This window comes from Periplaneta americana, chromosome 2 (genome assembly GCF_040183065.1).
Source record: "Periplaneta americana isolate PAMFEO1 chromosome 2, P.americana_PAMFEO1_priV1, whole genome shotgun sequence".
Classification (NCBI taxonomy): Eukaryota; Metazoa; Arthropoda; class Insecta; order Blattodea; family Blattidae; genus Periplaneta; species Periplaneta americana.
Genome location: NC_091118.1, coordinates 68986022 through 69012676, shown reverse-complemented (window position 1 = coordinate 69012676; position 26655 = coordinate 68986022). Strand labels below are relative to the sequence as shown.

At 34.7% G+C, this 26655-nt stretch overlaps 1 protein-coding gene across 1 annotated transcript in view; it reads left to right on the top strand.

Annotated features, from left to right (window-relative positions):
• Gpb5 (Glycoprotein hormone beta 5) overlaps positions 1-26009 on the top strand; it is a 145944-nt gene extending 119935 nt beyond the window's left edge. The window contains exon 3 of the mRNA XM_069817921.1: positions 25597-26009. Within this exon, the coding sequence (XP_069674022.1) occupies positions 25597-25839 (243 nt within the window). The 3' untranslated portion in view covers positions 25840-26009. The remainder of the gene's footprint in view (positions 1-25596) is intronic.
• Positions 26010-26655: the final 646 nt, after the last annotated feature.

The window sequence follows — 26655 nt, the reverse complement described above, 5'->3', positions numbered from 1 at the left end:
ACATTTTTGATACACTTATTAATTCGAGTATATTTTTGTCCATGTTGAATCTTTCGTACACTAATTTTAACATTAGAATATAAATAATTGATGAAATGGCGATCTTACTCTCTCTCTCTCAGAGAAGATTCTAAGGATGGTGTCAAGTAGCACCGAAACAGCTGTAAGCCGGACATGCTTACATAATTAACACGAGTAAGATCGCCATTTAATCAATTATTTATATTTTTGTTTTAAACATTTTATATATTTTATACAAATTTCTTTTAATGTAAAAGGTTGTAAAATTTTTATTGTATGCATGTTTAAAAAAAAAATACATATTGTATTTTTAATTTCGACCAAAAAAGAAAAAAAAAACTCTAGAAAGAATGCTGGTGACGGATAAGAAATGACTTCTAAGGAAGCTATTAAAATATTCTTGTATAAATTTACGCGTCTTAGTTAGATTAACTTGTGTGCAAAATTTTGTTACCATAGTTCTAGTACTTTTGGAGAAAAGTGTACCTATACAGGATGTTAAAAAAAGTATCCAATATTTTAGGCGGTGATAGTATGCATCAAAACGATAAAATAATATCTAATAAACGTGGGTCCTACAACACATACTTTCTGAGATCTGAACACTTGTTGATAGGAGGTGATCAATGTCACGTCCATTCATGGCAATGCATTTTTCTGCCCTAAAATACAGCAGACTACCAGATAATCATACCGTAATTGACACCCCTTGCATGGAATAATGAATGATACGTAGCAAGAAATACTGAAAACGAAAGTCTGGTTGCGGATATGAGCGGGGTTCAGCAGAGATAGTGTTGTGAATTTTCGTAATCAGCATGTGTAGGCTGATGAAAATCCTCATACATACATACATACATACATACATATATACATACATACATACATACATACATACATACATACATACATACATACATACATACATACATACATACATACATACATACATGTTCTGACCCTGGACAGATCTTTCACTGCAAACCCAGCATTCTCCAATCTTTCCTATTTTCTGTCTTCCTCTTAGTCTTCGCATATGATCCATATATCTTAATGTCGTCTATCATCTGATATCTTCTCTCTCCAAACTCTTCTCCCGACAGTATATTTATTAATATTGTATTCATGAATATCCTTATAAAATCCTTGAAAAGTAATATTTTCACAGTTACCCAATTTTTTAACCAATTGAAACTTCTGTTTAATTTTGTAAAATAAAAACTGCTTGTGTTATTATTGCATTTACACGATAATCATTTTTATATATATACATATATATATATATTTATATATATATATAAATATAAAATATTTTCTGATGGTGTGTGTATTAGAGAAAGTCTGATGGCCTTAACTCCGCCAGATTAAATAAATAAATACATTTAGTGAACAGTTATTTGTATATGATAAGTAAGACACTTTACATAACAGGAAGTACATACTTGTGGAGTAAGGATTAGCGCGTCTGGCCGCGAAATCAGGTGGCCCGGGTTCGATTTCCGGTCGGGGCAAGTTACCTGGTTGAGGTTTTTTCCGGAGTTTTATCTCAACCCATTATGAGTAAATGCTGGGTAAATATCGGTACTTGACCTCGAACTCATTTCACCGGCATTATCACATTCATTTCATTCAGACGGTAAATAACCTAAGATGTTGATAAAGCGTCGTAAAATAACCGTCTGAAATAAAAAAACATAGCAGGAAATAGATGGAAACAATAAAATATATTTAAATAAACTTAATTAAACACAGTAATGGAACATGGAACTCACCAAGGATGAAGAATGAAACTAGCATGATGAATATATTGAAAGAGAGGTAGGAGGACTGTGCCTTATGTCGATGTAGATTTTGTTACTCTGATAATGAAAAATTAGAGAAGGGAAAACGAATATGGATAAAAATATTCAAATCTAATATGTCATTTTTTAAGTTCAAGGGGGGGGGGTTCCTAACCCGGTAACCCCCCTTCGTACGCCCCTGTGCAAGACTGAAATAAACATTGGAAAGGAGAAAGAAAATAAATAGTTAACATAACAGATTGACAGAACGTGTTTAATATAGGAATGCTAAAATTCGTAACATTCGCGTGTTAATGCCAGTGAACGTTATACCCACTTCTGATTCTGCCTACGAAACCATTAAATATATTCCACATCTCGATTGTTATGTGGGCTGCTTAATTATAAATAAACTGCTTAAGTTGGACACCCTGTATAACATCTGTTGACATGGGGAATCCACTTTGCTGTAGACGAAATCCATTTGATTGGCAGTGCCACACCCACACTTTACTACCTTCAATTAATTCTGCCAGCCCTGATACTTTGCATACATTCAGATCTGCAGGCTAAGCCCCACACAGACACAGGTAACACTGCATCACCTGCGAGGCATAAGTTAATCCGATATACGTGCGATGTGCGTGTTCAGTTCGGAAATTAATGCCGAATGCTTTATCAAGGATTATCAGTGTTTCTGTATTTTAACACGGTTTTGTAATGTAAATCGTTTAGGGGATGAACTGTGCCATTAGTATACCAGTATTTACGTGTTTGATATTCTGTAACGGAATGATTTCTATCGTCAGCTGTTACGATTAAATACGACGGTTACTAACTATAAAACGTACACGAAAATTCATGTGACATTTATACGGGGCACATAATTTCATTAATGTTGTCATGGAAATTATACATGCTTACGTTCTCATATGCTTTAACGCATTTCGTAACAATTCAATTCTCCAAGCTTCCTATTATGTAGGGTTAATAAAGTAAGTAATATAGTAGAAATTATTATAATAATTCCTAAATAAATTCAGCAATCAAGATAATCAAAACAGCTGTGGAATGTATGAAGAACGGGATTTAGTTATTCTGTGCTCCCATTGTTATGATGAAACAATTTAATCTTTGAAAAATAAACAAACCTTTTTTTTTTAACCATTTTCCAAGTTTCAGGAAGTGGTTTTATTCAGACTATTACACTTTTACTACTCATACTACTTTTGACCAATAAAACGGTACGAAAGGACGTCTTTCAACCAATCATGGCTGCTTATCGCACAATTTTATCGCGTCCCTAGCATTCATTTAATTTTATCGCTTCCCTAGCATTTGTTTGTTTTTATCATTACCCTAGCATTTGTTTCTTTGTTTGCCAACATTTCAAACTGCACTGGTTTGGACGTCAAAAAACAGAAAATTACAAACCACTCCAGTCAAAGCACAGCAGTTTCAAATATGACTCGCATTGGCATTCAAGAACAAGAATTAATAAAGATCACTAGTCATAGCTATGCATCTTCCCTGAAATCCTATTTACAAATAAATGAAGAGCACCATTCGGAAATCCTGAATAAGTTGAGGAGTACACCATGTACATCAATGAGTTCTACTCCTTTTACGCACACGTCCAATATAACATCAACTGAACCACCAACCACTAAAACATTCAAATTTGAAAATCGTACTTTCAATAATTGTTCCTTTTAAAATTATTCATGTTTATTTTTTATTTCATCATCCTTAATTAAAAGTTTTCTTGTTTATTTCATCATCCCTAATTAAAACTTTTCTAACACTTGTTTATATTATTTAGGTTATGTTATAGCTTCTGCTATATGATATTATGGATAGTCACGTATCAAAGATTGTTTAATACTAAGATTTATTGAAAATTATCTGTCAAGTGACGTTGATTACTGGGATCCGGATAATTGAAGTGGAATGCAACTGTTTTAATAAAAATGAAACTGAATCAACAAAGCCTTCTTGACTAGTAACCGTCCACAGAGTTCAATGAAGACTCCATAATTGGCACAACTGATAACAGGAAAACAGCTAATCATCAGTGATCTCAACATAGGACTCAATGCTAATCATAACACACTACTGCCATCTAGTGTAATGTTTGTAATGTTGAGATGGTACAATAATACATTTGAAGACAGTTGTATTTTCGTAAGTCAATTAATATTTTATTGTATTGGAGTATTTTATTACTTATAATCTTTATATACTTTCTTCTAATCGTGTAATAGTCAATTAAATACCACTCGAGTTTTGATTTTCTCTAGATAAATCAAAGCCTCTAGTGAGATTACTGTTGACAAAATTTGGTTAGGTGCAATGCATTTTGTAAAACACTCCTTCCGTTCTTAAGAATATAGCAATAAACATGGATAAATTTTCTGTTAATATGTTAAAGGAATCATTTATATGCAAAATGATCACATGTGTTGTGTTTTGAATTGTAATTAACTGGAACTTAGAAAAATTCAGATGGTTCAAATTTTGTTTCTGGATCTGTACTACTCGAGAAATGAAATCTATACATAAAAAGAGGCTGTAAGTGTACAGTATATATGGTTAAAAATTAGTTTTTTAAGAAAGAAAAATGTATGTCCTTAGTTCAATCCACTAAGAAAAATAATAAGTCCCATTGTAACTTTATTCAGCACTAGTTTCTCCCATAAATGTGCAAACCATATGATAGGCCTATTACGTTGCTAGTCGCACAAGAAAGATCTGTCTTCTAAAGTTTTTTTCTTTGGCACATAAAGCCTTTTTAAGTTCAGTCTTTTTTTTCCATTTATGGCCACCTTATGCTTCTACGATAACACTGAGCAAATGGAATGCTCAACATATGCTTATTGTGTTAGCGAATCCATCTTAATTTATTTTTACATTTTAAATGACTGTGTGTATCGCACGCTTTCCTGAAAGAAACAACCCAGTCATCTCAGATTTCGTCTCTTTACATAGGCAATTTCAACGATAAAGAATAATGTATTTTGATGCTTGTTTAGTTTAGTAATTTATATCTTTATACAAAACAGTTGCTGTAGACCTTTGACATGAAAAAGATTCACGAGAAATATCGTGAATACGACTGTTTTCAGGCGAATTTTGTCGCGCCTATAATTTCTAAACTATACGACATATGACGTGAATGACGATTGACAGAAGAATCAATGCATCTAACGTGATCTTGAGTTGGAGCTGATGACGTCATCTCGCGATACGCGGGGAGAAGGAATTTGAGGCACTAATTTCCGGATCGCGCGGCACCCAAGGTAGTGTAATATGTGAGGAGGTGAAGTGTACGATCATCCTTTCCTCCTCTACTTATAGCGGCTGTTATTCGCCAGATGTATGGTACATTGGATGATTGGGTGTGCGTAGTGGAAGACTTTTAGAAATAAATAGTGTGAATTTGTATAACAGATATAATTAACAAATAATGGATAACAATATTACATGAATGATAAATGAAATAACATATTAGTATGAATTTAAGTGAATGAAAATATTACAAGTTAATCTGAATAACTACCAAAGCAATGACTGAATCGTGGAGAATTTAACTACACTGAGCGAACATACTTATAGGTCATAATACAATCTAATACGCCCATTTCTCAATAATCAATTACTGACCTATTAATCATTTAGTCATTGAAACATTCTCTCAATATATATGTATATCCAACTAGATATAAACCTCAACATGAACGCCCAGTCAGAACACTAACTCATAACACATGGCCCATTCAATTACAGATAACATAAAATCTGATTAACCAAACTCAACGTACACATGAACTCAGAATAACACAAAGAATTTACCCAGTACAAACCGTCACATGACTGATCACTATATAAATTACCAATTCCACATATGTCTCACATAAACTGTACAGATAGCACTAACAACAATCTCTGTACTTTACAATAAAACAATGCCCAAGAGAGAGAGAGAGAGATACGATATATGATAAGTAACCGACGATAATTTCAAATACCAATGATCGTTTGAATAGTAACGGAAAGTCAATGCACTCGATTCCTGAATACCGGCGTGGAAACCAATAATAACCAAAATGAAGTAGTAAGTACTAGAATAGATAACGAGACCCATACTATTCTAGTTCATTACACCGTCTATTACGATGTAAGCCAAGAGATCGTAATCACTACGCTATCACCCTAACCGTCTTGGAAGATCAAAACTACCTCACATATCAAATTATATCTCATCACGTAATCCCCCAATACAATACAACGTCACATATCACAATTACATCACTTCACGTAATCGCAATTACTTAATCCAAGACGTATCATCAGCGAGTGATTTCCATACACGATCCACCACAATATCTCAAACACGTACAACCAAAAATGAGAATAATATCATAACCCAAATTTGCCTACTCCAATGATAACAAATCTGATACAACTTGTTGCCGCACTAAATCCCAAGATATACGAGTATTTCAAACAAGGTTTCATATAATCCGTAAATACTCAAGTGAAATATAATGACACACTATTCTCGAACAATCTATCACGATGAACTTAAGTTACCAGAGTAGAATACAGTTCGAGCTCTATTTCCCGAGTGCACGTCGATTGCCTGAATGAAGTTGTCGATACGGGCTCCGGCTCCTAAGTAAGTTATATACCGCTGCTCGTAGCCATGGTAAACTCGCTTTCCCTCTCTCTTCGTCTGACGTAATCAACCCGCCCATAGGATAATTTGGATAAGAAAATGAAGGAAATTGTAGCGCTATCTATTTACATATCGTCTGAGAGCACTCTGTCGGGAGAAGTGACGTACTAGATGGACAGCTACGATGTCGAGCACGGCTCAAATACAAGAATGTGAAGAGATGGAACGTTCCCAGTGGTGTCGAACTATTAGTAACGAACCAGGCTACAATTTTAATTGAGAAACAGTCAGCAGTCGACAAGTTAAATTGGAAAAATTCGCGAGTGAAATTGAGTGAAGACAGAAAATTGAAAATGTTCGGGCATATGGGTGTAAGCAATGGGTAGCAAACGATAGAGTACGAAGGTTATTATAGCAACTGACATGTTTACTCTGAGTGCGTACAAAATTTCGACCTGTTATAAATAAAATATTGTACTTGACTATTAAATGTGAGTGCATTTCTTCATTCTTGTACATTACCTTCAACATCCCATCTCGAAACACGTGACGTATTCATGCATAAAACTTGGTGTTGTGTCTCCGATACAGCCTACCCCGATTTTTTTAACATGTGAAAGCTTAATGAAATATTAAACTTAATTTTAATTTAATAAACAATTATTACTCCTTCACAAAGGGGGGGGGGGTTATTAATAAGTGTGTGCCGCCTGAAGTCAAGGGCTGCCGTACCTTGAAATCTTTTAAATCTGAGTTAGAAAATTATCTTATGACTAGTTGTCAAACTAACTTATTGTTATGATTGTTATGAATGACAAGTGTTGTACGTTTCCACGTATTCTTTACATTTAGATATTCTAGTGATATTTACCATATTTGTTTTTTATAATTTCTTGTTACGTCATTTTTCCGTTGCGCGAAAAGGGACCTAAAGTCGTAAACTCAATTTTACAGGAGAACGAAATAACGAATTTGCGGTGTCAAAACTGCATTTCTACGTTTTGTCATCTTGTGCTTCCTGTAGGCCTTTTTTACATACTAAACTAGGACGTAGTTTCACACAGTGCTTCTTAAATACCTAAATCTTTTTTATAGTTGCTAATAAAACAAATGAAAACTTTAATTGCATTTTTCTCGAAAAGAACATAATGTATTATCAACATTCAATAAGTAATATCCACTGAATACTAATGTTTAAATGAATTGAATATTAATTGCTACTTTGCTCTGTATTTTACAGAATGTTTACTTCAACCCTCATTACCCAATTTTGACTTACACCACTTCTGCTCTCAACGGCTCATATTTTGCACATAGGAGTTACTGCAGGAACAACGACGATTTGCTTATCTTAATCGCTGACTTTCTCTTATTGGCTTATAACGCAATATCTGCGGATATTGTAGCATTTGAAATGGCGAGAAACCTTTTTTTGTTCTAATGGCATAATTATGTTATTGATATTTTATATCATTGTCCCATTAGGTCTCTAGCTTTCCAATAGCGATCACTTTCAAGATATACTTCGGGGATGGTCATTGTCGTAGATGTTCTCTATCCAGAAGGTGAGAAGCTTTGACTTCAGTAGACCAATTTATTGGTTATAGGGGAATAGATTGCACATCGAAATGTATCATAATGAAGATTATTGATGTAAAATTATGCAATTTGTCTTATTTTTCATTTATCTTACCTATAACCCAAATGTGAGTGAAGTAAGTAACTAAATGCAATTTCATAACCTGTTATTATTTTTTGTATTTTGTTTAGGGACATCATTGATGAGCTTCAGCATCTAATGACGGTCTTGTAACAAACTACGGTCGATTTACAGTTGATACAAATTGTTCTTTTGTTGCAATTGATATATGATATGATATGATACGATACGATATGATATGATATGATATGATATGATATGATATGATATGATATGATATGATATGATATGATATGATAATTCTGGACGATTTTCCAGACACGTCATGATTAACGACATCATTAAAAGGGCTCTAATTTCTGCTGGTTTTCCTATCATCCTAGAACCCAATGGCATAAATAGTTCCGATGGCAAACGTCCAGATAGCTTAACTTTAACACCATGGTCCAAAGGCAAATCACTTTTATGGGATGCCACTTGTTATAACTCCTTCGCTTCTTCTTATTTGCCCATAACTTCCAAACTCGCTGAGTCAGCCGCTGCATCTGCTGTGACAATTAAACGCAATAATTATCTCGATCTTCTGGATCGATATAATTTTGTCGTTTTCGCCGTAGAATCTATGGGCCCATGGTGTTCCGAGGTGAAGTTGTTAACTTCTGATATCGGCAAGTATTTATCAGCACTTATCCGTGACTCTCGCTCTACGGCTTTCCTCCGCCAAAGAATTAGTATTGCCATGCAACGAGGGAACGCTATAAGTGTTAGGGGACTTTTCCAGAATCTAAATCGTTGGAAGAAATATTTTATTTCGTGTAGAGCTGTAGACAGTTTTTCGCATTCCTTAGTTTTGTTGCTAATTTCTAGTTTGTCCCTTACTCAATTGGTTAATTTAATTTCAAAATTGGATTAAAGTTTATTTTGTATAAGACAGTTTGATGCGTTTTTTTAGATAATATTGTTCTAAATTAAAACATTAAGTGAAATTGATGTGATATGATATGATATATGATACATGATATGATATATGATATGATATTATATATGATATATGATATGACATGTTATGATATGATATGATATGATATGATATGATATGATATGATATGATATGATATGATATGATATGATATGATATGATATGATATGATATGATATGATATGATATTTATTGAGTCAACTTTACAACTCACAGTTATGGTGGACCTTCATATTTCTGCTTTTCGATCCACCATTCCTTTAATACGTACAACCCTTTGTTATTATTATGTTAATTTGCCGAGTATATTGCTTTCTAATGTTCTGTTTTAATTGAATTGCTATATGTCCTTCCCTCTCTATACTCTTCTATTCTCTCTCATACCTAGACTGTCTCCCTTCCATTCCTCGCTCACCTATTAAATATCGTATATTCCTTCCTTAATAATTCGCATTATTTCGTTATTTTCTTCTCTACTCTCAAATCTACCTACTCTTAATCATTATTTTCCAGCTATTTTCTCGTACATTACTTGTTGACTTTTCGGTTTTCTCTATTTTACAACACTTACATCACATTTTTTTCTGTTCTCTGTTTATTTACGTATTGATCCCTTTCTCTTCGCTTAACTCCTAAATTTCCTGTTTTATTACCTCTTCCCATAATATATTTATTTCTATACTCCTATAGTTACAGTACCCTTGATACTACTCCCAACCCACAACATTGAAAAAATGAAATATCTAATTCACTTAATTACACTTCCAATTCCTTTGGTTGCAATTGCAAATAACTCTCATTTTGTTTGACTAATTTCCTGACTTTAAAATGTTAAACAAATTTTAACCGGAAAATAACCGGTTAAATTTTTGATCGCTTAATTTTATTCATATATATTATTTTAATGTACCGAAGTACATATGATATTTCCATGCAGATATTCTGCGTCATCATACGATGAAAGAGAAATGGAAGGAGAAAAATTCTCTCCGGCACCGGGATTTGAACCCGGGTTTTCAGCTCTACGTGCTGATGCTTCAAATCCAGGTGCCGGAGAGAATTTTTCTCCGTTCCATTACTCTTTCATCGTAATTTTATTCAGGTTGAATTGATTTTAAAATAACTGGTTAACCGATAACCGATCATTTTCAAATGACCTCCCATATCCTTACAATTTAAACCATGCTCATAGTATCCTAAAATTCAAGAACAGCATAAACGTTTATTGAGATTCGATGAATTCGGTGTCACTTTTTCTCAAATTGTCATTATTCAGACAAATGTTGAGATTCACCTCATGTGGGATTGGTGCGATGCGTGGTCCCCACTGAAAGAACACATTTACAATACACAGACACGCGTGTGCTAGCAGGATGTAACGCTACGCAGTGTGATGCTGCGTAGCTACGCAACGATCGGCTGAGTGTCACATCAGCTTTAGTATCGTGTTGAACTCACTAACTTCAATTTAGGGGAATCCCCGGCAACATAATTGTGGTCACGTCCAATATTTCTTGTCGCTGCTGCCAATTACTCTGTTACAACACGGCTACTGTTTGCTCTCTCAATTCTCCGCTTCCGCCCTTATATTCGTGCACAAATCTTGTCGCTAATTGTGCGTCAGATATAAAGTAAGACGCAGGCCTACTCTGCTGTAGCCGTGAACTAGCAGGTCATTCAACTCTTATAAATGGAAGCATAGTTGAGGTTTTATCACGCAAAAGCAGGTTTTAGCAAGGCTGTTCTGCAATTGCTATTCTGATTGTTGGACCTACATACATACTGTGTGAACCGTAAGTAACGTCATTATTTTTATTTTTTATTTTCTTCTTTGTTTCTTATTTTTATTGTGTAATCATGTAAATTGTGTTTATTTATCATACTTAACGCCAATATGTATCCCACTGTGTTGTTTTTTTATTATTAATATATTTTTTGTGTACATTTTATTTAATTGTCGGTTTCTGGTTTAATTATGTAAATCGTACTTAATTGTAATCTAATACTAATATGTATACTAATGTGTTTATTTTTATTTTTACTGTGTACATTTTTTTTATTGGATTATCGGCTTCTGTTTTTATGTGATTCGTATTTGATTCCAACAACATTAATATGTAGCCTACTTCACACCATGTTTATTTTTATTTTATGAGGTAAATTTTTATATAACTACCTCTTTTGAGCTCATTATGTACCTAAATTGTATCAGTATGTAATTACTTAATTCTTATCCAGTTTTATTTTCAACTATGTAAGCAAGTTTTAATCCTGGTTGAGTGTAAGAGAAGGCCTTACGGCCTTAACTCTGCTAGGTTAAATAAAGCCATTATTATTATTATTATTATTATTATTATTATTATTATTATTAATTTTAGAGGTTATTCTTTTAGATATTTCAAACAAAAAAGTTTAGTACAACTTTGGTCGTTTTTGCTTTCTCCTCGAGATAAAAATTATTTTATATAAAATATTTCATAGCATGTTTTGGGACAGCCATTGATTTAATTTCCAATATGTTAAGTCAATTTAAGAGAGCAGTGTATTATGATAATAAATGATAAACAGAACTTTAGTTTTGTCATTTAAATGTGCAGAAATTTTATCCGAACAAATCTAACATTTTAAAATTCCTTTTAGAATGAAACGTTCAGATCAACATTGATCTTAACATTTGAGGAGAAAAATTCGTTTCGGCGCCGGGGATCGAACCCGGGTCCTTGGTTCTACGTACCAAGCGCTCTGGCCACTGAGCTACGCCGAATTTAATCCACAGCGCCGAATCGAACACACCTCCTTCAATGTTTCCCTTTTGTGGCCTGACTCCAAGTTAGGCATATATGTTGACGTATATATCCAATGTCAACTGCCATTATACTAGAAGCGCACTCAGCTGAGTGACTTGTTTGGCCGGGATTCCGCAGTTAAGTGCACAATAATCTGTATAGATATATGCACTGCAGCTAAGAGAATATTATAGATTTATTAATTTGTCCTACAGAATAATATCTGTAATATTGACAATTAATATTTGAGGAGAAAAATTCGTTCCGGCGCCGGGGATCGAACCCGGGTCCTTGGTTCTACGTACCAAGCGCTCTGACCACTGAACTACGCCGAAATCAATCCACAATGTATAACATTGATCTTTCTGCATATTTAAAGGACAGAATTAAAATTTTTTCACTCATATATTATCTCAATACACCGCTGTCCTAAACTGGCTGATCATATTGGGAATTAAGTCAATAACTTTCCCAAAACACGCTATGAAATGTTTCACTTTTTCACTTGGTTATTTTAACGACGCTGTATCAATTACGAGGTTATTTAGAGTCGATGGTATTGGTAATGGCGAGATGAGGCCGAGGTTTCGCCATAGGTTAGATGAGATTTGCCTTACGGTTGGGGAAAACCTCGGAAAAAACCCAACCAAGTAATCAGCCTAAGCGGGAATCGATCCCGCTCCCAAGCGTAACTCGATTCGGCAGGTAAGCATTTTAGCCGACTGAGCTACGCCGGTGACCAAATGTTTCATATGAAACAATTTTTATCTCGAAAAGCAAGCAAAAAACGAGCAAAATTGTATTAAACTTTTTGTTTGAAATATCTCAAAGGATAATCCCCTGAAATTACAGAAATTACTTATGATTCACTGTGTATACCCTTCCCTGTATAAATTCATCATCTTGGACTGGCCAATGTAAAACGTTAATGCAATTTACCTCACCATGTCAGTCTTCACAATTATCGATAGTCTTCATTGTCATCTTCGTTATCGTATCCATTATCATATTCATCGTCGTATTTGTAATTTTTATGAACATATTTTTATTTCTGCTATTCTCATACAGATCACTGCAATCGTAGCATTTATCATTATCTTTGTCGCGTTAATCATGATTATCACCGTGTATCATCATCATCGCATTCATAGCTGTCATCGTTGGGTTTATCATCGTCATTATTTCGTTTATCGTCACAATCGTCATATCTATTGCCGTCATCTTTGTGTTTATTGACGTTATCGTTGTATTTATTTCCGTAATTATCGTGTTTATTGCAATCATCATCGTGCTTATTACCGTCATCTTTGTGTTTATTGCCGTCATCGTTGTGTTTATTGCCGTAATGTTTGTGTTTATTGCCGTAATGTTTGTGTTTATTGCCGTAATGTTTGTGTTTATTGCCGTAATGTTTGTGTTTATTTCCGTAATCTTTGTGTTTATTGCCGTAATGTTTGTGTTTATTTCAGTAATCTTTGTGTTTATTGCCGTAATGTTTGTGTTTATTTCCGTAATGTTTGTGTTTATTGCCGTAATGTATGTGTTTATTTCCGTAATCTTTTTGTTTATTGCCGTAATGTTTGTGTTTATTGCCGTAATGTTTGTGTTTATTTCCGTAATCTTTGTGTCTATTGCCGTAATGTTTGTGTTTATTGCCGTAATGTTTGTGTTTATTTCCGTAATCTTTGTGTTTATTGCTGTAATCCTCATCACCGTCGCGTTCATCGTACGGTAGTCATCGTCGTACTTATCGTAGTTATCGTCGCGCTTATCGTAGTCATAGTAGCGCTTATCGCTGTCATCATTGCACTTATCATAGTCATCGTCGCGCTTATCGTAGTCATCGTCGCACTTATAATAGTCATCGTCGCGCTTATCGCTGTCATCGTCGCGCTTCTCGCTGTCATCGTCGCGCTTTTGTAGTCATCATCTCGTTTATCGCTGTCATCGTCGCGCTTATCGTAGTCATCATCTTGTTTATCGCTGTCATCGTCGCGCTTATGGTAGTGATCTTCGCGCTTATCGTAGTCATCGTCGCGCTTATCGCTGTCATTGTCACGCTTATACCTGTCATCGCCGCGCTTATCGTAGTCATCGTCTCGCTTATCGCTGTCATCGTCGCGCTTATACCTGTCATCGCCGCGCTTATCGTGAATATAACAGTGAAAGTAATTGTTCAAAATTTGGAGCGTATTGATATTATCAAAAGTTAGCCCCCTAACTTATTGAAAACTGTTTGGCTTCTGGTTTTTAATCCTGTGGATCAGATTACAGATTGTTGCAGGGCTGGATTTAATTATGAAATAAACACGAAACAGAAGCTCGAGCTCATCTCTGCGACTTAACAAAGTTATGTTTATCATTAGTGAGTACAATAGCTATTCCACGTGCCCTCACCATTAAACAGAGCTTATCGCACTGCGTGACGTTACAAAGGGTCGAGGAATATTGTCTAAATGTCGGGGGGGTTTGCGTTCACACCTAGTGGCCCGCGAGATTAATTATTTCTTCACCCGTTAATATATCTGTAGAAGTTGCTTGGTGCTTTGATATAGACCTATCATGTAAGCATCAGCTCGCTATGAGTATATTATCGTCCATCATATAAACAGTGCCGCGCGGGAACACAGATTGTCTTACTCTCTTATGTCATAAGTAGACAGTGGATGCGGGATGACTTATCGTTGAATGTAAGTGCACATTTACTACATGTTATATTTCATTCAGACCATTGGCTCAACAGGTTTTAAACGTAAACAGACGACGTCAACATGCTACTGTATCTCCATACACTCAGAAGGAAAAGAAAAATAACGTACTGTAGTACAGTATGCTACATACCTTGCAAATTTCAGTCCTCGTCATCATTGATGCAATTACCAGAATTGCAGTAAACGACGATATATTCTCGTAAGTTATCGAAGCTGAATCATCTTCGCCTATCGCTTAAACAGTTTTTGTATCGAGAGAATTTCTGAAGAAAACTTCTAAAATGGGGATCACTCAATTTCTAGAGAGGAATATTTGTACTGAGTATCATGTTGTACGTGTCGTTAGACCCGCACAACTAAATGATGATGATGATGATGATAATGATGATGATTTAGATGTAGATGTAGTAGATGGTTCCTCAGATTTCATTTCAACGCATTTCCTGTGCGATGTACTGTTGCAATTTTTCTCTATAGCCTGAGTTGTTCTGGTTTTTATTTTAATTCTACATACATTACACACGATATTGTCTTCGTTAATATATAAAATGTCACTCTCATACTTCTTAATTGCATTTCGTATCTCTGAGAGAATTTAACGTTTTTCCATTATGAATGGATCAGCACAACATATTCAACTTGTACTAAATACTTGAGCAGGATAACACAACTGCACACATTCGTTTTGTACGCTGCTGTACTCGCCAGGTACACAAAAGACGGACGGCGCGGCACATGCCATATACTCCGATACGAAACAACTTCACTTTTCCTTAAGTCATCCCGCATCCACTGTCTAGTCATAAGAGGAAAGGCAAGGGTGAACGAGTGCCCTGATTGTAGGAAATACACGATTGTTTGCTTTATAGTATTGATAACAACATAATGACTAGTAACAGTGAGAAATCTAAGGGCAAAGCTGACGCCAAATATAATCAAAAATGATTATGTATTAAATTGCAATAACTATGAATAGGTATAATGTATAGTATATAACCTATAAAAATTGTAAACAAACTTAATGTACAGGACATCACAATAAATACTACAACGCCACGGGATATGGTAGAATCAAAATCCGACGGACCCCGGCCACTTAGTCACTCGTAATGAGTGCACCTCTGTACATAGTGTTGGACATTGTACCACTGTCACATAATCTGTGACACAGTACAGGAGGATAGGCTACCAAAGGGCAACAGAGAGGTGGAACTTATACTGAGAAGGATTCAATCCGACATCGGAGCTAGAATCCGGTGTGGCTTAGTGGATAAAGCGTCAGCACGTAGAGCTGAATACCCGGGTTTAAATCCCGGTGCCGGAGAGAATTATTCTCCGTTGTATCCATTCTTCACCATATGGTAATGCAGAATTTCTGCAGTTAAATATCATATGTACTTCGGTACATCACAGTACAGTAGAGCGTCTCGTTTAGACACAGTGAAAGCATAAACAAAGTGCAGATATTGTTTGGGGGGGGGTGATGAGCCGTACGATAAACACGAGGGATGCACGAGGTTTTAGTTACATTTATGGCGGAGCATTAATTGAAATTATATTTTCCAAAAACACACAAATTCCATACAGACTTGCTAAACTTTATATTTAAAAGACTGTAGATACATATTTCACCATTATCTGTGTAAAAATAAATAGTATAGATAAGTTATATACCGTATAACAAAAACTAATACCCTAGCATACCGCTTGGTGAATTAGGGACCTTTTCCGCGGATATTTAATAATAATAATAATAATAATAATAATAATAATAATAATAATAATAATAATAATAATAAATGGCATAACGTTATCATATACATATTTTAACAATCAAGCAATTGTAACGTTGAAATAATTCAATATAGCAAATCAAATTTTACTACTTACATTATGTTGCTTTCAAGCAATATTTTTTACAGTCATGAATTTCATTCTCTGTATGACTAACATAATATCACCCTCTTCTGTAGCCGAATGAATAAAACTACAGTATATTGGTCTGTACTGTACCTGAATAAATTGAACTTTGAGAAGGGATAATTACGTTTAGGAAATAGTGTTGTCACTTCAGATCAATGTACTGTAGTTTTGTTAATTCGGCCACAGAAGACGGTGATATTATGCTAGTCATACTGAGAATGAAATTCATGACCGTAAAATTGCTGCTTGAAAGGAACATCATATAAGTAGCAAAATTTGATTTGTTATATTGAATTATTTCAACGTTACAATTGAGGGGTTTGTCGGAAAAAGGGCGTATACGACGATGTGACGAATTGAGATACATGCAATCTGAGATTTTAAAACGCACCTGAATAAAATGTTATACACGCACGCAGCCCTGTCCTGCAGGTATGTACAGTACAATCAAAACAAAATTTCGCTACTATAATTATTCACTACATTTTAAACCGTTTTCCCGAAGAAGGGCGTATAGGTCTATCCGCCTTTCTTTCGGCAAAGCCCTCAATTGCTTGTCTATTAAAATGTGGATATGATAACGTTATGTAATTTGTGTTCTTTTGTTTTGTGTGTTTTTGGAAAATATAATTTCAATTAATACTCCGCCATAAATGTTGTAACTAAAACCTTGTGCATCCCTCATGCTTATCGTACGGCTCGTCCTCCCCGCACACGTTACCTGCACTTTGTTTACGTTTTCACTGTGCCTAAACGAGACCTCTACTGTAATAATATTTTAGTGGTTTAGAGAGCGTTTTGCAGCCAAATCATAACAGTTCTATGTGGAGTTATATTTGAAGAATGCAGGGACTCATGAAGCTCACTTTCGTTATGGGTGGACAAGAGACGTTTTGAAAATGAGCTGTATATACGCGCAATAAATCGATGGTGTTTGAGTAAAAGGAGGTAAATCATAAAAATTAGTTTTAAGATAAATGAAAATTAAACTTGAATTAATCATCTAAATAAAACATCAAATGCTAATATTATTTTCTTTTTTGCACATTCAATTGTAGAATTTAACTTGTCTATTCACCTAGGAAAAATTATTCCACGTGTACAAAAATTGACAACCCTCTTTCTCCTAACACATCCAAATTAACATAAGAGATATATATTTTGATGTACCGAAGTACATAACATAACATAAGAGACTTTAGGTCCACATTTCTTTCATTCGCTTTTATTTCACTTCAAAAACACATTAAAGTGTTCTCTGTTGTAGTTAGAGCCAGATAATATCGTGAGAATGACTGATGAAATCCTAAATACGGCGTTTCCTACAAATATGTTGGTATTTTTTTAAACCAGAACTGTAGATTTCCATTAATTCACACAATTCCTAAGGGTGACCTTTAGGATAATATTTGAACACAAGAACTGAATGCCGATGGTGTAATGTACGCCTACTGTTAATTCCTACAGGTAATGTCTTTTTTATAATCTCGTATACAAATAAATATCTCTAGTGAAATATTTTTGAGCAAATGTTGAAATGAAATGGAAAACATTCTCGTCCGCTATACAAACACAGAGACGCTTCAAAATATATATCCCATATTTACTCTACAGAATCTTTCATTACGTTAAAGCCAGGCTCGCCAGCGTCATAGTTACTGACCGGAAATTCCAGACTAATTAAATTCTTTCGAAATCCAAACTTTTCGCACTTCCTACAGTCAGCTCTTTCGAAGACATGTTGAGTAGAACTGGCGTTGCAAACCGATATTAAACTAGTAACGCGAAAGTTATTCACGTATGGGCCTATTGTTATGTTTGTAACTTTTGTTTATCTTTAGTTTATCTTTTCTGTTAATTTGTCCAGTTCGCTTATCTTCTTTTTATCTCCACAGTCTAGTATATACAGTCACGAAGCTCAATACGTAGTAAATATGCATTCATAAATAGGGTCGCTACTATCGCCTCATTACAGACAATGCGAAATAGCATCGGCACAGTCTATTGTTCCTAGCACCCTAACAACTCAAGCTTCGTGACTGTATATACTAGACCAGTGATTTCAAAGCAAGAGCATTTTTATGACCTTGACGTCGTGCGCGGTCATCAAGCGCCAATTATGGAAAGAGGAAGGGTTGTGTATATGAATAAGCAGCCTGTTGGATTAAGAAAACAGTACCGTAGTGCACAAACTTCAAACGGAACGTGAAATTTTATGTCTTTATTTTTATATGGATTCTTTCTGTTTAATATTATCTATATTGTCTGTAAAACAAAAGTACTAACACTGATTTCTTAATATTGCACTTGTGTTTTAAATCTTAATAACATAATAGAGAGTTAAGAAGAAATATTCACATAAATTCCATAGTAGTATAATATTATACCGTATTAAGTGGATGAAACATATCATTCATAAAGAAAGTGATATTCCAAAGAAAGAGATTGAGTACGACATGATAAGTTGGAATTTATATTGATGGTATCTTTAGCCTTGCAACAGTAATCAATAAACTAATCAAAACAATATTACAGTACAAAGCAAAGTTACCTAGGTACTGTATCTGTTTTAAGTGTAACTAATATTACATAACAAAACTCTTATCGCATTATGCTTTTAAGGTGATATTTGTGAGCAACTTCCTATCATCAGAATATTAAATTATTTTCTCGAAATCTGCTGAAGCTATAGAGCTGACATTTTTACAACACATGGGCACGTATCTTTTGCTTATGATATAACAGTAGTTGCTTTGTTAATTCATTTCCTTACAAACAATTTCCATGCGAATATTTTCAAAATTTTCAATTCACTATCTTCAGTTATACGTGTATACGGTATATTAGATTTACGAAAACATTATGTAAGGCTTCTAAATAAATAAGCCTATATCTGAAAATTTCACTGTTCTATAAAAACATTTCTTTTGAACAAAAAAATCAAACTTGTGAAAAATGAACATATTAAAACTTACATTCTTATAATGCACTTATACTTCTCAGACAAATGTAAAAATTAACATGGATACAGTTTTAATAAGTTCTATTTCCTTTATCTATTGAATCAGTACTGGCCATTCCTGAATATAGCTCGATCAAGCGGCATATACTACCTCTTTCGTCTGTCTCTTTCCTATCAGCAGTAAAGCGCTCAGGCTCTCCTGAGCTCCAAAGCGCGCGGTTGCTCCTATGGGCATCAATTGACATGACTGTATTAGACTGTGGTATCTGCCTTTCTGTCTCTCTCATCTGTTCACAGCATGTTTCACTTTTCTGTTATCTCTTTTCTTTTCTCTTCAGTCACCATCTATTCTTCCATGCATGTCTCTCTCTCTCCTATGTATGTATCATGTAATTTTCTTATGCTTTTTCGGTCTTCTGTCCTTCCGTTCTCTCGCTCCTTCATTTTTTTTTTCAATCTAGGCTAATTGAATTTATATAGATCCTATCTCTAATTTTCTTCTGTTAAATTGTATGTGGTTGTCAGAAGATACTGATACATTGTATACAGACTGAAATAATAATAGTATTCCTTAGACATTTCAAGATTACAGCTCTCTTCAATATTTCGCTCTTTCGTTCCTTAGCTTTTGACACTTCCATTCTTTCGCTCCACCATTCTGTCGCTTTTACACTTTTTCAGTTTGCCGTTCTTTAAGGGGAGAGGATGGTATTTTTTGGTGAAAAATGAGTAAATTTAAAAAAAAAATCTCTAAAATACTCTGTGATATGTGTGGAATGCATAGCATAATATTTTGTGGGTATTTGTGCCCTTATCGAATGTTGAGTCGCTACTTTTAAAAATCCTGCGTTATGGATCTTTAAATCACTCGCCCACTTTTATTTCCGGTAAATTAAATTTTCAAATTTTTTTTTCTTTAAAATACACTTTGATATGTGTGAAATTCATTGCTTAACATTTTGTGGGTATTTGTGCCCTTATCGGATGTTGAGGCGTCATTTTTAAACTTCCTGCGCTATGGATTTTTAAATCATACGCCTGCTTTTATCGGTTTCCGGTAACTTCATTCTTTTTGCTACATTGCCAGACAAAAGTGGATATAATTTCTGAACTATTAAAGATACATGCATGAAATTTAGAACACACATTCTTTAGACTATTATGAAACTTTTCTCTGCAACAGAATTTTGTTAATTGATTTCATTTAAAAAATATATCCGTTTGTTTGCAAGAAAGGAAATCATAAAATTGTTATTAAATTTTAATTGTTTATTTTACAAACGTAGGGACTAATATCATAATTCTGTTACAGACATTTTGTAGAACATGCTTTTGCAAATACATTGCAAAAAACTGTTTGAATCTATCTTTAAAAACGGTTTAGATATATCGGTCTTAGTACAATCCTGCATTGGGTATATTTTTTCAAATTGGGGCCCCCAAATATTTTTTTTTTCAAAATATTTTTATTTGGTTGAGTTGCCACAGCTATGAGCTCTCTACATACAGAAAATTAATATTTTACACCAAATAGGAAAAATGTTTTAAAAAATAACATCCTCTCCCCTTAACTCTTTAATACCGCTCTTCATTTTTTTTTTTCGCTCGCCTATTCTTCAGCTTTTACATACCTGTTCTCTCACCCACGTTCTATTCCTCTTCCGTTTTTTCGCTCTGCCATTCTCTCACTCTTCTGCTTTTTGCTCTAATATTCTCTCACTCTGAAGATCTCTTCCTCTTTCGCTTTATCGCTGTTCCATTTTCTTTCTCTAACGTTCCCTCACTCTTCCATTCTCTCACTGCCACAATCCCTCGCCCTTTCTTTTGTCGCTTTTCCATTTTTTTGTTCGTTCGTTGTTTAGTTCTTTAGATCTTTCCATTTATTTCGCTCTTTCTTTCGTTCATTTCATCTTCCATTCTTCAGCTCTTCTTTCTTTTCGCTCATCAACCCTTTCTCTGGTCTGTTTTGTTCTGTCGCTTCTTCTCTCTTCTACGTCTCTCTTTGTCTTTTGCGTTCACTAGTATTATTAGCTTGATTTTTCCTAATTTCCTTTAGCAAAGCGCTGTTAGTCTATACAATTTCCTCGAGTGTAGTTTCAGAAAAAAGATTTTGTAGACTAAGCTTCTACCGTCCTCACTAATTAGTTGTTATAAAATAATCTCTTTCTTTCCTGCGACAGAAATTTTGTCTTCGCCTGTTAATAACCAGACACAACCCTCGTTCAGAAAAACTTACATCTTCCCTTCATATCCACGTGGAGGGAGAGTTGCACATCTGTGAATAAACTGAAATAGCAGACATTTAGGAGTCGAGAGTCGCTAGAAATGTGGCAACTGTGCAGCATGTGAATGGGGATGGTCAGATTTGTTTGAATAGGTTGTCGTAGGCTAGATAAATGAAGTGGACGTTTAGAGGTGCATACGAGGAAGTTGTACAGGGACATCATTTTATTTTTACCAACATTTTTAATATTAACCAGGCTATACCTTTGGATTAAAGGTTCAGAACCGTAAACACAGTTTGCTACCCCTCCCACGACTGGGGTTCGATGATACTGGCGTAAAAATACAAACAGATCACTTTACTAGGTATAGGAGGGAAGAAAAGTAGTTCATCCATTTACGTAAACTAGAAAATATCGCGATTTTGAGTTTGATAATTTTCATTAGGTTTTTGTTTAACCAAAATACAGTACAATATTAACAACAAGTGTTTTACTCACGAATTGAGCTATACATTCGGACGTATTCATTTTGCAGTGTATATTATACTGTCTACAGCACATTAGCGTACAATATAGATAATGAAGTTAAATTGAAAAATAATCATAATATGGATATTTAAACACGTTTTTGAAAATGGTGGCCGTTCATTTCGATACAGGCTTCAGTTCTTTTGTGCATATTATCGCACTATAGACTATAGTACCTAATTCCAATTACCAGATTCGGCCTTCGTACTAGTAACTCATGTTGAAATAATTCTATAGGCCTACCTACTCTATAAAAGAGTACCTTACGTACTATAAATTCAATCTTCACTTCTGCCCGATCCGAAAAGATACTGTCCGTCCAAGTGATTATATAGCAGGGTCGTAGAAAGAGGGGAAAGCACGTGACAGGTAATTACTTAACATAACCTTCTGCGACAGTATTGGATTTCCAGCCTCCGTGACGTTTCGCTAGTTGTCTTCCGATTGCATATCCAAGAATAATCGATACTGGCGGGTTTATAACGGTACAAAGGTGATTTGTCATTGGGTGAACAACTGAATTATAATGAATAGGTGTACTTTAATGAGGTCCATTAAAGGGCTGCTACCAGGTGTATAATTACTACATTTCGGCATGGTCGAGCATAAATATATTTGTGGAATGAGATTTTTATGCAAAAATATCGTTTAATTTTTGTAACAGGTGATTCATTTATAAAATAAAAAATTGTTTTCTTTTATATTTTTAATATACGAAATTCTGAATTCGTACAATTTTTCCCTTGTACTAGTTGTTTAATATGTAAGCCTACATAATAATATAAAAGTCCATCAAATGCGAAAAAGACAAAATAAGGACTTTAAGAGGTTAGGTGCAGCTTACAGCAGTAAAATTGTGGAAATATTCAACATTTTTTCCTCCATTACTGTATCTTGTACAGTAATGAAAATTAGTATGTGTAAAACACTGTCCTTCTGCTATATGAAAAAATATTTTTACGATTAATAAAAAAAATATATATATATATTTTTCAAAATTCATTTCACTGTGTAGTGATGAAGGGTTTCCCTAACAACTCAAAAACTATCCAACATTCTGTGATGAAATTTTTTGGCGTGTGTTTATGCATTGCATGTCATATCTACAATATGATGCAGGATAACCTCTCTAACTTTGATAGATTGACAAAAAATTAATTCTCTTTAAAAATGGTCAAATATCAGCATTTTCCATTACACAAAATAAAAAAAAATATTATTTATTAAGGAATGTAGTTGAAAGAGCATGATATTATAAACATGAATTTAAGCAATAAAATAAAAGAGAAAGAACATAAAAAAGTTAACAAGATTATGAGTTATGAGAAAAATGCTTCATCACTGCACAGTGAACTGCCACCGTTTTGAATTTTGAAAAAAATGTATATAATTTTTTAAATCGTAAATTTTTTTCATGTAACACAAGGACAGTGTTTTACACATAGCAATTTCCATTATTGTACAAGATACAGTAATGGAGGAAAAAATGTTGAAATATTTCCAAAATCTTACTGCTGTAAGTTATACCTAACACCTTAAAGTAGGAAACGGAAGCTAAAATAGGCAAAAGCAAAAAGTCAAAATAAAAACTGGCCGAAATGTGCGTAAACATGTTTTTCTCTATCAAAATCTTTCGCATAACCATCCAGTAAAAAAAAGGAATTTTTCCAAACTTCCCAGCTCTAATTATCACATTTGTTATGTGCATTTTAGTGTACAAAGTAGCCGTAGGCAGGTTTCCTGAGGATACTCACATAGTTCAATTTTTTCCCCTTGAAATTATTCAAGTCAGCTTCACAGGGAGGTATACCTGATAATCAGTTTTGTATAATACACGTCACTGTTCGTTAACAGAAAACCAGAAATTTCAGTCACACACAGCTTGGTGTGAATTCAATGCTGGGGCTCTGACGTTTTGTCAATCCACTTGAGGTGTATATGTATGTATATATATATATATTTATATATATATATATATATATATATATATATATAATTTGAACTGGTAATGGAAATTACGGGAAAATGGCTGAACGGATTTTAATGAATGACGTGTCACTTTGAAGCTTGGCATCCAAGGATTTTCAGAAAAATAGTAACTTTCAGTGAAGCGTTAGTTTTCCTGTTTTCTAAAATCTATCTTTCGTCAGTTGAGAACTAATTGCGTTTCAGAATAAAACAAAATACACACTACAATAAACAATAGTAATACACGAATGCCGTGGCCTGCAAGATTGCCGACACTTACAAAAAATAATTTACAGGTCTGATTCTGCGGTATGTAATTCTCTGAGTACAGTTGTGTATTGGATATTAAAATCTACAAAACTTGAGGTGGTTTGATGACATAATTACCATTAGAAATTAAATATTATTATAGTTAATGCCATGATGTGACTATTTGTCATTAGTTATACATAATATTAATGCTATTTTGATGATATGAAAGTGAAACGTTTTGAAGTTATATAAGTAGATGTAGAGAATATCTTAAATTAGATCTTCATTTCTATAATTTAATGAGTGGCGGCTATATAGTATAAACTACAAAACTTACGTAAAATAATAATATTGTTATTAAAATCAAATATTTTTATAGTTACTAATCAGTTGAGGTCGGGTCTTTTTCATATATTTAATGGCGGTTTTATTGTAGATATTTACATGCGTCATTCTCTTCAGTATTGGCTCGATAGAGCGCAAAAATTACAGTTTCTAAAGAAAGATCAAAAGGTATTACTTACTGATAAAATAATAGGCCTAGAAAATTTTGTAGTCTCCCGATCATTTCAGCAAGATCACTTACAAGGATAGAATAAAATGATTTTACCCTCTACATTTCAAGCTCTCCAAGCAGCAGCTTTATCTCTTGTTCGAAAGCATAGCAAACCTGACATTTTTTTTAACTTTCGCCTACAATCCACAATGACCTGAAATAGCTATTTCTTTACTCTCACATGAAAAACCCACTGATCGTCCTGACATTATTGCTTGTGTTTTCGCGTTGAAATTGAAAACTTGAAGGTGGATAGGTTCAAGAAAAAGTATTTGGCATAAAAAAACCATTCAGAGGGAGTATGTTTCACTATTATGGAAGCAAATAACTTTCAAAATGTCTGGTATTCTTCATTGAAAATAAATCTGAAAATTTTTTATTTGAACGTCTAATGAACTTAGTTTGCAGCATTTTCTGCACAAGCTACTAGTGTGAATATAAAGGGAACAATTGAACCTGGGTCTGGTAGCTCAGTTCGTAGAGCGTTGGCGCGCTCAGCCCGCTCCAGAACAAAATTTCCCTTGAAATGATTAAAGTGCTAGTTATTTACATGTCTGTGCTTGCAGATCTCGGACTGGCGGTTCCCCTACAAGCGCTCCTTCCATCCCGTCTGCCTGCACGATAGCCGGGCCGTCAACACCGTCACGCTGCGGAACTGCCAGGAAGGTGTCGAGCCCGGGACCGAGCGCTACGAGTACCTGGAGGCTCTGTCCTGCCGCTGCATGGTGTGCAAGTCCTCCGAGGCTAGCTGCGAGGGGCTCCGCTACCGGGGGCAGCGCAGCGGGCCCTTTGTGGGGGGCGGTCGATAAACTCCACCGATTATGACGAAGTCCAACGAAAAAATAAAGTTATTTTCTTTTGCTGATTCGTTTTGTGTTGTTTAGAATGCTGTAAATTGTTTCAGTTGGGTGTTGAGTAAACTTATAGGCCTATCAATTCAAACCTAGATGTAAAGAAAATATATATTACTTCAATTTGTATATCATTTGTTATTTTCATCCTTGCCAACTTTCCAACACGGAGAGTATCATCACAGTCTAGTATATACAGTCACGAAGCTTGAGTTGTGAGGGTGCTAGGAACAATAGACTGTGCCGGTACTATTTCGCATTGTCTGTAATGAGGCGATATTAGCTATCCTAGTGGTTAGCGACTATCTATGGATGCATATTTACTACGTATTGACCTTCATGACTGTATATACTAGACTGTGGTATCATTCTGTTTGCCATACTTTTGTATCCAAGAGCAGGTCCTTTCAGTGCAAACCCAGTATTCTCTAATGTTCCCTTCTTTTTTCGCCTTCCTCTTTGTCTCCGCGTACGATCCGTAGGCCTATGCCTTAATGTTGTATATTAGCTATTATGTATGTATGTATGTATGTATGTATGTATGTATGTATGTATGTATGTATGTATGTATGTATGTATGTATGTATGTATGGCACAGATAACTCATCGCTATGTTAAAATCGGCAGCACTTTGAAGAGACCAACCGCCAGGATCGCCACCCGTCCGCCTTAAACGAACACGAGATGGCAGTACAGTTGCTAATGCAATTCAAATGGGAATTATGACATGATTCCTTATGTAACAACTAGATGGCAGCGTAGTAAACCTGACAA